General features: G+C 38.9%; 1 protein-coding gene across 1 annotated transcript in view; it reads right to left on the bottom strand.

Moving 5' to 3' along the window:
• The window catches only part of ACPP (acid phosphatase, prostate), a 57868-nt gene that overhangs the window by 22944 nt on the left and 21878 nt on the right, over positions 1 to 13046 (bottom strand). Inside the window, 4 exon segments of the mRNA XM_011977982.1 lie at positions 786 to 918; positions 3187 to 3279; positions 8272 to 8370; positions 12743 to 12957. Of these exon segments, the coding sequence (XP_011833372.1) occupies positions 786 to 918; positions 3187 to 3279; positions 8272 to 8370; positions 12743 to 12957 (540 nt within the window).

The raw sequence follows: 13046 nt of genomic DNA, 5'->3' as shown, positions 1-13046 counted from the left end.
CCCAACATCTGTCCTTGTCTTTGCTGGTCCTGACTTTTTTCTTCCATCCACTTATCCTGATTACAAGAATCCAGCATCCTCTTGCCTGGGTCTGCCTTCATATGGCAGGGTGTCCTGTGCTACAAAGAGCCAGTTCTAACCAAGAAGAGGCATCACTGATAAATAATTCTCAATAGCTTTCAATGTCAATGAAAAATTTCAAGCTGTGTTATAAACTTGTCAGTTGCAACGTATTTTAATAGTGCATAATTAGTCTGAAAAATATAACAATTTGCCTGAAAAATATATTTTATCAGCTTTCAGAATGACTACCACTCAGGGTTTCAGGAAAACAGGCCACTTTTGTCATACCTCCCACTTGAAAAATTCATCATATAGGCCACAAGACACAACTGATTTTCATGGGACTCAGACAAAGATCCTTGATTCTTGATCTGGAAGGGATGGAAAGGATCATTTAGCTTTGGCTTTCATTTTCCAGATAGAAAACTAAGGGCCTGAGTGAGTAATAGTTATGATTACACTAACATATGACATTGATTGACAGTGTATTATGTACCAGGTACTGTTTGTTCTAAGCCCTTTAAATACATACATTCATCTTAATACTCACTGTCTATGAAGTAGGAATCATTAATATCCCCATTTTGCAGAATGGAAACTGGTGTAAGAGTGATTAAGTGAATTGTCTGAGATCACACAATTGATTAGTGGAGGGACTAGGACTCAGACCCAGATCATTCAACCACAAATCCAATATGCTCCTCTCATTTTTTAATACTTACCCCCTTGGAGCCTAGATTTCTCTTTCTGCTTGTGAATTCCATAGAGGGACAGGAGGGACAATTCTGACAATTCTCTCAGTTTGGTCATGGCGTCCTCAGTGGCCCAGGAAGGTAAAGTGAAATTGTGAACACTCTGTAGCAAAGAAAAAGGAAGAAAAATGTATGTGTATTTGTATGACTGTCCTCTTTGTTGACTTATTTTATCCTTTTTCACCCCACAAGAACTAGTAGGGCCAGACTTGCTTGTCCTGCCATTTCTTTCTAAGAGAACTTCATATTGTGATAAGTAGTGGTATTGACTTTCAGAAGAGAAGCTTATATAAATGAATTTGTCCATTCCTACCCAGCCCATAGGTTTTGGTTTAACTCTGGATCAGTGGGTGGCTCATATTTTGTAGAGTAAGGGTGCAGTAGGGAAATAATACCTCATTCCTTTATGAAAGGGTTAGAAATCTTTCTATGAACCTGATAGAGTTAAATGATATTTCATTAAAAGCTGAATGGGCTACCTGAGGGGCCAGTTAGGAAAGGCAATATATTTCTGGAGCCTTCAGTAATATATTCTCCCCTACCCCTGTCAAGGTCTAGTTTGCTGACTTTTTTTTTTTTCAGAGACAGGGTCTTGCTCTGTCACCAAAGCTGGAATGCAGTGACCATCACAGCTCACTGTAACCTCAAACTCCAGGGCTCAAGCAATCCTCCCACCTCAGCCTCCTGAGCAGTTGGGACTATAGGTGCATGCCATCACATGTGGTGCCTTTTTTTTTTTTTTTGAGACAGAGTCTTGCTCTGTCACCTAGCCTGGAGCGCAGTGGCACGATTTCACCTCGCTGCAACCTCCACCTCCTGTGTTCAAGCGATTCTCTTGCCTCAGCCTCCTGAGTAGCTGAGGATTACAGGCATGCGCCACCATACCTGGATAATTTTTGTATTTTTAGTAGAGATGAGGTTTCGCCATGTTGACCAGGCTGGTCTCAAACTCCTGAGCTCAGGCAATCCACCCACCTCAGCCTCCCAAAGTGCTGGGATTACAGGCATGAACCATTGCACCTGGCCACACGTGGCTAATTTTTAAAAGTGTTTTGTAGAGGTAGTGCCTTGTTATGCTGCCCAGGCTCATCTTGAACTTCTGGCCTCAAATGATCCTCCCATCTCAGCCTCCCAGAAGTGCTGGGATTACAGGCAGGAGCCACCACACCTGGCTGTAGTTCACTGACTCTTGAGGAAAGCCTGCACCTTGCACACAGTAGACACTTGGTAAATATCCGTTAAAATGAACGAATAAGTACAAGCAGGGCAGGTAGATACCTTGTGCCAATATTTATTACCCGTTAGGAAGAGTTGATTAGGAGTCCCCCAGTTTCAAATGCAGGATTAAGAGAGAGAGAAAGTGAGTTCGTGAAAGAGGAGACCAAAGTGGAGTGACCTACAGAGGAAATAAGTGAGAGAGATTTGGAAAAGATATCACGTAACATGACCACATTTTGGAATAGCTCAGATCAAACTGTCATAGGAAGAAAAAAAAAATCAAGACTGGAACGAAAATGGGGGCTCCTGCTTTCACTGAAGAGTCTTTTACAAGGCTAATGAATTTTCACTGAAATAGATGGTGATGATAAAGTGAAAATACTGGGAAAGTAGCATGTGATTGGGTCAATTAACTCTAGGGTGGATGGAGGCAAACTGTGTCATCTGTTATTAAGATAGGACTGCGGAAGTAATTGCTGACCCTAGACTGTCATGATGACCTCAAAGTTAGAAATCAATATGAATTAGGTGGGTGGTCAGAATCTTGCCCCGTATTTAGTGAACTAGTTGGGAAAACAAGAATAGAGAGTACCAGAAGGTGGAGCATGGTGAGTGAGAAACACCGTGTAACCTTGAAAAACAATCATAATTTATCTGGCCACAAAGGATATTTCAAGTGCATCGCAAAGCAAGAAAGAGGTTCTTTCCTGGTAAGCATAGATAAATAGCCTGGCTTGTGTTTTGCTTGTTTATTTCTACATTTGGAAATCAGGTAATTTTCCCCTCTTTCTTTATAACAACATTGTTTTTTCATTAAGACCCAGGACAGGAACTCAGCATTTTTGAGTGGCTGCAAAATGAATAAGCTCCTACTGAATCCAAACAGGGAAAAAACTAAAGTGGAAACTCATAGAAGAAAAGCTGTTTTGCTTGTAATTTTCCAAAGGGCGAAAACATAAATAATAATAGAGAGAAAAGAGAAGTTAGCATTTTCAAGTTAATCTAAGGAAGTTGTGAATTATGTTTCAACGTCGAAAGAAGTATGAGTAATACATTCATAAAGAAGTAAAAGAAAATATATTCATCTATTTCAAAATAAGCATAAATCATAAAATCAGATTGCAAGTTAACCTGTTATTTTTTTTTCTTTTACCTCACAATATAAAGGGTCGTAGATTTTACTCCAAATTCCAAAAAGGTCCTTGTCATGGAATCCTGAAAGTTTTCCCAAGGTAGCTATAAAATCCTGAAACACAAACAGAGAAAGAAAAATTCCTATACAGGTTTCTCAGCTTCAGCACTATTGATATTTTGGGCTGGACAATTCTTTGTCGTAGAGAGCTGTCCTGTGCATTACAGGATGTTTCGGAGTATCCTGGCCTCTGCCCACTAGGTGCCAGTAGCATTCCTGATCTCCCACTTGTGTAACCCAGAATGTCTCCAGACATTGCCAAATGTTCCTTGTGAGGCAAATGTGCCTCTGTTGAGAACCACTGTTCTTCACAGAAAAATGCACCAGTAATATTGGTTACGATAATGCCATTCCAAAGAATTTTACAAACACGAATTGATTATTTCTTCTTACTACATTTAAAATGTAGATAGATGCTGGCTCTCTGTCACATGTTCCTGGTGTGTGCTGGAATTGGATTGAAGTGCACTGCCTCAGATTATTTTTAGAAGTGAGTAAAGTATAACTCATGTGTAAATATGTCCCAGGTGAGAAAAGAAAGCATATTTCAGGCCAAAGCATCCAGGAAAATGCAACAGAAATAGGACTTGGTCTTTGGCTGTACATGTAAAACTTGGATGGAATGCAAATCTTTCACTAGGTTCTGAATGTTTCTTGAATTGTCACAATAATGAGACCCAATGTTCAGCTATCTGATTGCTGAAATTGGCAGCCATTTCTGGGAAGCCTTTTGGAAGATAGTCTGTCTGATGGATGAAATTTCTAGGGAACTACAATTTGCCAATATTAACCCCAACAGATTTTCATAAAATACATAGAAATTATTGTTAAAGAGCTCCTACTGCCATTTTCTCAAACATAAAAGCTCCAGGGCCAGATGACTATCATAGAGGAATTCTACCAAGCTTTTCAAGAGTAAATTATTCTAATGCTATTTTAACTGTTCTGGAGCATAGAAGATGAAAGAAAACTTTCAAAAACTTCTTATGAATTAAGTGTAACACGGATACTGACACAGGTTGCCCCCAAAATAAAACTATTAGTTCAATGCGATATCAATGCAAAAGGTGTAAATAAAATAATAGGAAGTAATTCAATGTCACATAAAAGGAAATGGGTTTGATTTGAGAAATGTAAAGTCTGTTCAACACTGGTAAATCTAGGAATGTAATCAATCATTGTAATTAATCCAAGGAGAAAAATAATTTGATTATATTTAAAAATGTTAAAACAATCATTCAGGAGATTAAACAACTAATATTGATTTAAAAAATACACTCAAGAAAATATGAAAGGTGGATACTTCCTTAATTTGATAAAAATATGTCTATTTTAGTTTAAAAGCCTGTATGCTTGTTAGGAAAACTCCTCTAAAATCAGAAATAAGACAAGCATAACCACTACCAACACTGCCCATAACAGTATACTGTAAGTAGTGGCCAGTGCAAATAGGCAAAAGGAAGAAATCAGAGGTACACATTTTTGAAAACTGGAGATATTGTAAACCTGAAACAAACGTAACAAAAAATGTAAAGACATATATGGAGAAAACCCTAAAATAGTCTTTAAGATAAAACAAGTGGAAACATGTACCATATTCTTAGAAAGGAAGATTTGACAGTGAAAAGTTGGAAATTCTCCCTAAGTTAAATAAATGTAATATGATCCTAATGAAAATACTAAAAATTAAAAAATAATTTTGGAACTAGAGAAGCTGACTCTAAAGTTCACAAAGAAAATTAAAACATAACCATGGAAACTCAGAAAAAGCAATGAGGGATGACTAGCCCTTTAGATATTAAAGCATATTATAAAGTCTTAATAATTAAAACCCAAGTTTTGGCTAATAAAAAATTAAACAGAATAAAAATTACATAAATAGGCCCCACACATATGGGAATTTTAATATATAATAGCTTAAATAAGTGGGGAAAAAATGAACTTTTCAATAAATAATGATGGGGCAATTAGATAATCTTCCAGGAAAAAACTTAAACAGGATACATACTTCATACCTCCTCACCAGTATGAACTATAAATGAATTCAATATATAAATGAGAAATGAAGCTACAGTGCAATTAGAAGAAAGCATTGCAGACTTCCTTTATAACCTAGGAGTGGAGAAAGCTTTTCCAAACATGACTCAAAATATAGAAGCCATGTAAGAATACATCGATGCAGAACCTACATGACAAGAACACGGTAAGCAGTTAATAGACAACCTTTTTTTTAAAAAATGCCATTCATTATGTGTGATATTGTGAAATATATATTTGATCTTTTTTCTTTTTTTGAGATGGAGTTTCACTCTTATTGCCCAGGCTGGAATGCAGTGGCACCATCTCGGCTCACTGAAACCTCCACCTCCTGGGTTCAAGTGATTCTCTTGCCTCAGCCTCCCGAGTAGCTGGGATTACAGGCGCCTGCCACCATGCCTGGCTAATTTTTTGTATTTTTAGTAGAGATGGGGTTTCACTAAGTTGGCCAGGCTGGTCTCGAACTCCTGACCTCAGGTGATCCAACCACCTTGGCCTTCCAAATTGTTGGGATTATAGGCGTGAGCCACTGTGCCCGGCCTTATATTTGGTCTTCATCTCCATTTTCTGCCATAGAACTCCTAAAATCCTTGGAGTCTCCAAAATATGTCTTTTTGCATGCTAATGATTGATTGATGGCTGGCAGTCCCTGGCCAGCTTTAGGATGGGGGCTGGTCACCTGAAAGCCAAGGCTAGGATTAGAGCATTGGTACTTTTAGCTCTACTTCAGAACCTCTGGGGAGGGGAGGGAGTTAAAATTTAAGTTGACAGCCAACAGCCTATGGCTTAAACAATCATGCCTATGCAATGAAATCTCCATAAAGAGCCCAAAAGGACAGGGTTCAGAGAGCCTTCAGACAGCTGAACACATAGAGGTTCCTGGAATGTGGTGGTCCTGAAGAAGGCAGGCAAGCTCCTTGACCTTTTCCTTATATCTTTTGTAATATCCTTTGTAATAACTGGTAACTGTGTTTCCCTGAGTTCTGTGAGCTGCCCCTGCAAACTGATCGAACCCAAAGAGGAAGTCTTGGGAACCCCAACTTAAAGCCAGTCTGTCAGAAGTTTGGAGGGCTGGACTTTCATCTACGTCTGAGGTGGCAGGTTGGGGGCGGCCAGTTTTGGGGCCTGATCCCTCAACCTGTAGGATCTGATGCTATCTCCTGATAGATGGTGTCAGAACTGAATTGGAGGCCAACAGCTGGTGTCCACTACAGAACAGGCGGCCTGTTCGTGGGGAGAGATCCCCCGTATTTGGTCACAGAAGTCTTCTGTCTGTGTTGATTGATGTTGTCAAGCGAGAAAAACAGGAAAAAGCACGTTGAGTGTGTTTTTTTCACACACAAAATATTACAGACAGAAATGTTAAAATACATAGAAAAAAGTTTCTAAAAACTTATAGTAAAAGGAAAATCAATCATCCAAAAGAAAAATAGTCAAGGGATATTGATATTGATATAAAAGGAAATACAAACGGCATTTAACTGATGAGAACACACGGACACACAGAGGGGAACAACACACACTGGGGCCTCTCGGAGAGTGAAGGGTGGGAGGAGGGAAAGGGTCAGGAAAAATAACCAATGGGTACTGGGCTTTATACCTGCGTGATGAAATAATCTGTAGCAACAAACCCCCATGACACACATTTACCTGTGTAACAAACCTGCTCTTGTACCCCTGAACTTAAAATAAAAGTTAAAAAAGAAATACAACCCCAGAAAACAAACCAAAACATGGCATTTAACTAGATGAAGATGCCCAAACTCACTCATCACACAAAAAAAGTACTACAGCACGATGTTGTACAGTAGGTATAATAGTGAGCTTCCTTGTCTTATTCCTAATTTTAGAGGGGATGGATGCTTCTAGTGATATTATTTTCCACTTACCAGATTGGCAAATATCCCCAGAGTGGTTTACATACTGTTGGCAAAGTTGTGGAGAAATGAGCACTTGCATGCAGTGCCGATAGAAGTAGAAAGTAGTAAAACCTCTTTGGAGGGCAAACAAATAATATCTCAAATTAACCCAGAAGGTCTACTTCTAGGATATTATCCCACAGGTATTCTTGTGAAACTATTTAGATGCACAAGATATTTATACATGCTGTTTGTAAAAATGCAAGATTGAAAAATGACCCATATCAATAGGGGCTGGTTAAATAAATTATGGCATAAATAGAAATATTACACATTTGTTAAAAAAAGGAAAAGAAAGAAAAGGAGGAAACTATTTACATACAGATATAGAAATATTTCCAATATATTTCGTTAAATGGAAAAAAAAAAAAAACCAAACCAAGGTGCCCAGCCCCGTGAATAGTATACCATTTTCATTTAACAAGAGGAGAAACTATCAGAATATATTTTTATGTTTGTATATGCATAAGGAAGTTGGAAGACTGTATGAAATATTACATAAAAGACTACATAAAATACATAAAAGACTGCATAAAATTAATACATAAAAGACTACTAGGAAATAATGCTAGTGGTTACCTGTGGGGTTATGGAGACTTCCACTGTATTCCTTTTTAGATTTTCTAATTTTTGGACAGCATGAAGTATTACTCATTCAAAAGATTATTTTAAAAAGTACACAGCATTATATCTACCTTTTGTATTGTGCCGAAAATGAGTATTTTGCAAAATAGAAACATAGAAACAAAAAAGGACTATCCTTTGTATATGAAGACAATAATCCCAGCCCCTCAGCCTGAATAAGGAAGGTAATTTTAGACTTGTATTCTCATTCAGCCATTTACTCACACCTGGTTCCTCCTAAGGCCATGAGTAAAGGATTCAAAAGGACTGGCCTGTCTATCCGCTTGTGACCCCCGTACAGGGAAGGGAAGCAGGAGTGATGACCCCCCTCATTAAATATTCTAACCCATTGCTATAACCAGCCACTGACAGATGTATTTGTCCCATCTTTTTAAGAAGCCAAAGCTTCATCTTGTGTCTTGGCCCTCACACTCAAGTACACCACTAAACAAAACTAGCTTTTAACCTTATAAGGGTGCAGCCTCTTCTGGAATTCCTCTGATGTCAAAGTCTCACTCCCAAGTTCTTGAAAACGAGGGCAGTTCCTGAAAGGCAGGTATAGCAACTGAGGATAAGAGAAAAATCATAAAACCATTATGAGTCAGAAGAACTTTGCTAAATATGCTGCAGCAATATTTTAAGCCTCATTAGGTCCAAAGCAACCTTAATAAAATATTCAAATGTGTTTTGAGCCGAGTGGAAATTCCAAAATTGGGGAGAAAGAATCAAATGATCTACAGGTCTTGAAATAGTAGGATATGTATTCAGAAATGAAAATTCTTTTTTTTTCTTTCATAAACTTGCCGTGATATAACTGTGCTGTTGGTAAATATTTACAGTTCTTGATTTTCCATGTGAACAACTGTTATCTTGCTTCCTCCCCAATCCGTTTCATTTCTTGCACTAGGTGCACATCTGTACACACACACACACACCCCCCCCCCAACACGTGTACGTATGGAGAAACGAATTTGATTCTGGAAAAAATCGTAAGTCAATTAATCACTCATTGACTTCAGTTTTTGCAAATTTGCAGACTGTTAAAATAAGAGAACATATTAAATACTTAGAAAAATATACTTCAAAAACCTGTTGTGAGGACAAAGTGATCTTCCTAAGATTAATTAAAATTTCACAGCGTTTTGTAATTTTAACTATAACCCACAGGTTTGTGGCTCCCAAGTTTATTTTGTTGCCCTTACTTTCCATCTGTGACTAGTCCTGTATTTCTAGCCCTTGATAGAAATAACTAATTTGGATGTTTCTCTTTTTCCTCAAATTTAACATGTACAAGGCTAAACTTGTACATGTTACAAGGGCCTTCTTGCTGTCCCTGAAGGCACAGGCTTAGGATCTCTGCATAAAACTGTTCCCTGCCTTGAACACTCCCCAACTGACTTCTACTCCTCTTCTAGCCATCCTTCCGCGGCCTCTATCATATTAAAATGAATTCCTCTAGGAACTGCACTGCCCTCTTTTCCTATTACTGTCCCTTGTCACTCCTCTCCAGCAATGCTGTGGGCCTTCTTGCTGTCCCAGAAGGCACTGGCTTAGGAGCTCTGCATAAAACTGTTTCCTGCCTTGAACCCTCCCCAGTTGACTTCTACCCCTCTTCCAGCCATCCTGTGCCAGTCTCTATCATATTGACCTATTTCATTTCTTTCCAGGAACTCATCGCCATTGGACATTATTTTATTTACTTCTTTATCATCTATTTTCTATAACATATAAACTTGATGAGAGCGAGGATCATGTCTGTTTTGTTCACTGCTGCAATGTCAATGCCCAGCACAGGGCTTGGCATATTAGTAGCTACTCAGAAAACATTTATTTTAAAAGTTGCTTCCTGTCCATCATTTCTGATTCTGTGTGTCACCTTGTCTTACCTTGCTTCTCTTCCTCTAACATCTTTTACCATCTCATTTCAGGCCTTATTTCTTAATTCCCAAATTGCTTCATAGTTATTCTCTGGGGCTCCAGTGTCTTTTCCTTCCAAGCTACTGTCAGGCAAGTGCCCACAAGTACCACTCATCACATGTGCATAATACTGAAGAATGTATACAGGTTTCTTTTAGGTCCATTGCTTTAGTCTAAATTTGCATGCATGGCTTTCAAATTTTTCCACAGGAGAAATTAAATTGTTGAGAGAAAAAGCACAAGACTGTTCATTAAAAGGCCTTGATTTTAATTAATTACTTTCTGGATGTTAGTTTTTTTTATCCACAAATTGAGTCAGGCTGAAAATAAACAGAATAATCACCGAGACATCTGTCCAGAACTTTGCAGTTTACAGTGTATTTTCCATTTTTGAACTAACTTGACTTTCATAAATCCCTAAGAAGAAGTTAGGTGGGTGCTATTTTCTCATTTTACAGAAAGGAAACTGAGATTTACGGAGGTTACTCAAGGTCATATATCTGAAGTGGTTGTTGGCTCTCAGACGTAGGTTTTCCAACTTCAAATCCAGCCCTTCTTCTCAAGATTCCTCCTGGCTATTAAATTTGGATTATCTAATCTGTGTCCAATATAATCAATTTTATTTTCATTCTCTTTCTAAATATGAACTCTGGGCACAGAAGAACTGGGATTCTACATATTTACTCACGGTCATGTTTTTGTGCTGCTGCCTTCTTCTTCTTCCTCCCTCTCCTCTGAGTTCTGGTTCAAGTTCTCACTCTTTTTTGAAGACCTGAATGACTGCCCTGTGGTAACTGCACGTATGTCTCATTCTCTGACTTCACCCAGCATATGTGGTTTGTACTTGAAATTATTGCCCGCCATCTTATAATGTCTTCTACACGTTTCACACATGCTAATTTGCTTTCATCAGACAAATTATACGTTAGAAAAACTGGGCCTCCTATTTCTCTACAGTATTCGGCACAGCTAATTGCTGGGAATAAGCTAGTGTTGACTGGTTTCATTAGACTTCTTAGTTGATATGAGATAATTTTTTTGACCTTAGTGAATCAGATAGATGGAAGCCATAGGTAGATAATGTTCCTTGCTTCCCTCTTTCTCTCCCTCACTTTTCCTGTTTCTTTCCTCTTCTTCTACTGGCACCTGCATTCTCTTTCTGTGTAATTTAATTACTATCATTCGGGATTAACGGTTAAATAGCTGCTGTGTTCTACATTTTGCTAAATTTTGGTGCTGCTATCCAGTCTTTTTATTTTTATTTTTATTTTTGAGATGGAATTTTGTTCTTGTTGCCTAAGCTGGAGTGCAATGGTGCAATCTCGGCTCACTGCAACCTCTGCCTCCCAGGTTCAAGTGATTCTCCTGCCTCAGCCTCCCAAGTAGCTGGGATTACAGGCGTGCACCACCATGCCCAGCTAATATTTGTACTTTTAGTAGAAACAGGGTTTCACCATGTTAGCCAGGCTGGTCTCGAACTGCTGATCTGCCCACCTCGGCCTCCCAAAGTGCTGGGATTACAGGCATGAGCCACCGCACCCGACCTCCAGTCTTTATCTCTGCAGAAAAGGCTGCTAAAAGTGATTATTTTTCTTTTCAGAATAAAATATTCACAAATGCTTAAGAATACTGGTAATCATAATACTTTCCTCCTGATTCTGTGAAGGGAAAGAGATATAAATAAATCATCCTGTCTTTTCAAGAAACAGCAGAAAAATGGTTGGAGTAGATTTACCTCCAGTGACTTTCTACACAGCATTTGGGAAAAATCCTTAAGTCCCTAGATGCAGCAATTAAGTCAAATTTCTAGGGGTGCTGGCAGGGCAAAGAGGATAGTAACCTACCCCGAGGTCACTGGGCAAAAGTCTGGGTCCAGCAGTCAGTCTAAGCTTCAGCCATAAAGAGTTGAGATGGTCATGCCTATGATGGGACTGCAGGGAAATTAGGAAGGGATTCTTTGTCCAAAACTATTCCTTGCATATAGCCTTAAGTTCCACACCTGGAAGATTAGTTAGATTTATCTGTTACTACTTTAAAAATACCAATTCCTCTGAAAAGGTTAAAGAGTGCTTGGTCGGTCCCACCCTGTGTAAATACGTTTGAGAGTTTCTCTCAAAACAGCCCCATTCAGGCAGCTTGGTTTATAGTGCTGGTTCTCAAACTTGGCTCCCCACTGGAATCATCGAGGGAGATTATTTTTTAAAAACTGATGCCTGGGTCCACCCTCAGACATTCCGATTTCTTATGGAGAGTGCCCTGGGCATCAGGACTTTTAAAAAAAAACCCACGTGATTCTAATATGCAGCTAAGTCTAAGAATCACGATTTTATAGGGAAGAAAATTGCTCTGGAATGAAATAGGCCTAGTTTTAATCCCAGAGTGATGCTTGCCAGCAGTGTGGTTTTGGACCAATTTGTTTGTTATTTAACCTCTCCAAGCACTTATTTCCCTTACTATAAAAGGAGAACAAGAATATTATCCATTCAGAGTTGTTATGAAAGGTAACATGATGACACATATAAAATGTCGGGCAATAATTATGTACTCAAATCTTTCTTTTTTCTCTACCTAGGAATGTGGGTTTTCATGAGCGGAGGAGTGTTTGGCAGCATAGAGATCTCTGGATAATCTGGAGAGAGGAGAAACCTGTGTGGGGTACCAAAAGCCTGGAAATTAAAGGCAGAACACTGGAAGACTAATATCTCTCTCTCTCTCTCTCTCTCTCTCTCTCTCTCTCTGTGTGTGTGTGTGTGTGTGTGACGATGAGGCGGCAAATTGCCAAGAGTTGCAAGAGTGGCAAAACAATGTGGATCATACAGATCCAAAGATAAATTTGGTTCCTACTCTCTCTTAGCTAGGGGTTTCCATGTCCTAAATTGTCCTTTGTATCTTTATTTAAGAAAGAATTAAAACTGCACAGTTCAAGGAGTATCCAGACTCCCAAATCCACAACTACTGAGTAGCCTGCCTTCCTCATTCTAGGTCCATCTGAAATCTCCTGGTTTTCCCAGTATACTGACCTGATCTTCAGAAAGAGGAACTGTGTGCACTGGAATGGGCTGCCAGAGTAGGTTAGGATTCCAGATGCTGACACCCTTTGGGGGAAACAGGGCTGCCAGGTTTGTCATAGCACTCATCAAAGTACGGTCAACGTCTGTGCTTCGAATGTAAACCTAAGTAGGAAAATCAAAGCAGAAGCGAATGTAAAGGGAACATGAGGTTTTCTTCTGCAGAGCTGCAAAGGTATTAGAGAAAGGACAGGACACCCACAGTGAAATATTACAGGCATTGTGCTAACATCGGAATCTTTTTTTTTTTTTTTTT

The sequence above is a fragment of the Mandrillus leucophaeus genome, unplaced genomic scaffold (genome assembly GCF_000951045.1).
Source record: "Mandrillus leucophaeus isolate KB7577 unplaced genomic scaffold, Mleu.le_1.0 Scaffold186, whole genome shotgun sequence".
NCBI lineage: Eukaryota > Metazoa > Chordata > Mammalia > Primates > Cercopithecidae > Mandrillus > Mandrillus leucophaeus.
This window is presented reverse-complemented; position numbering and strand designations above follow the sequence as displayed.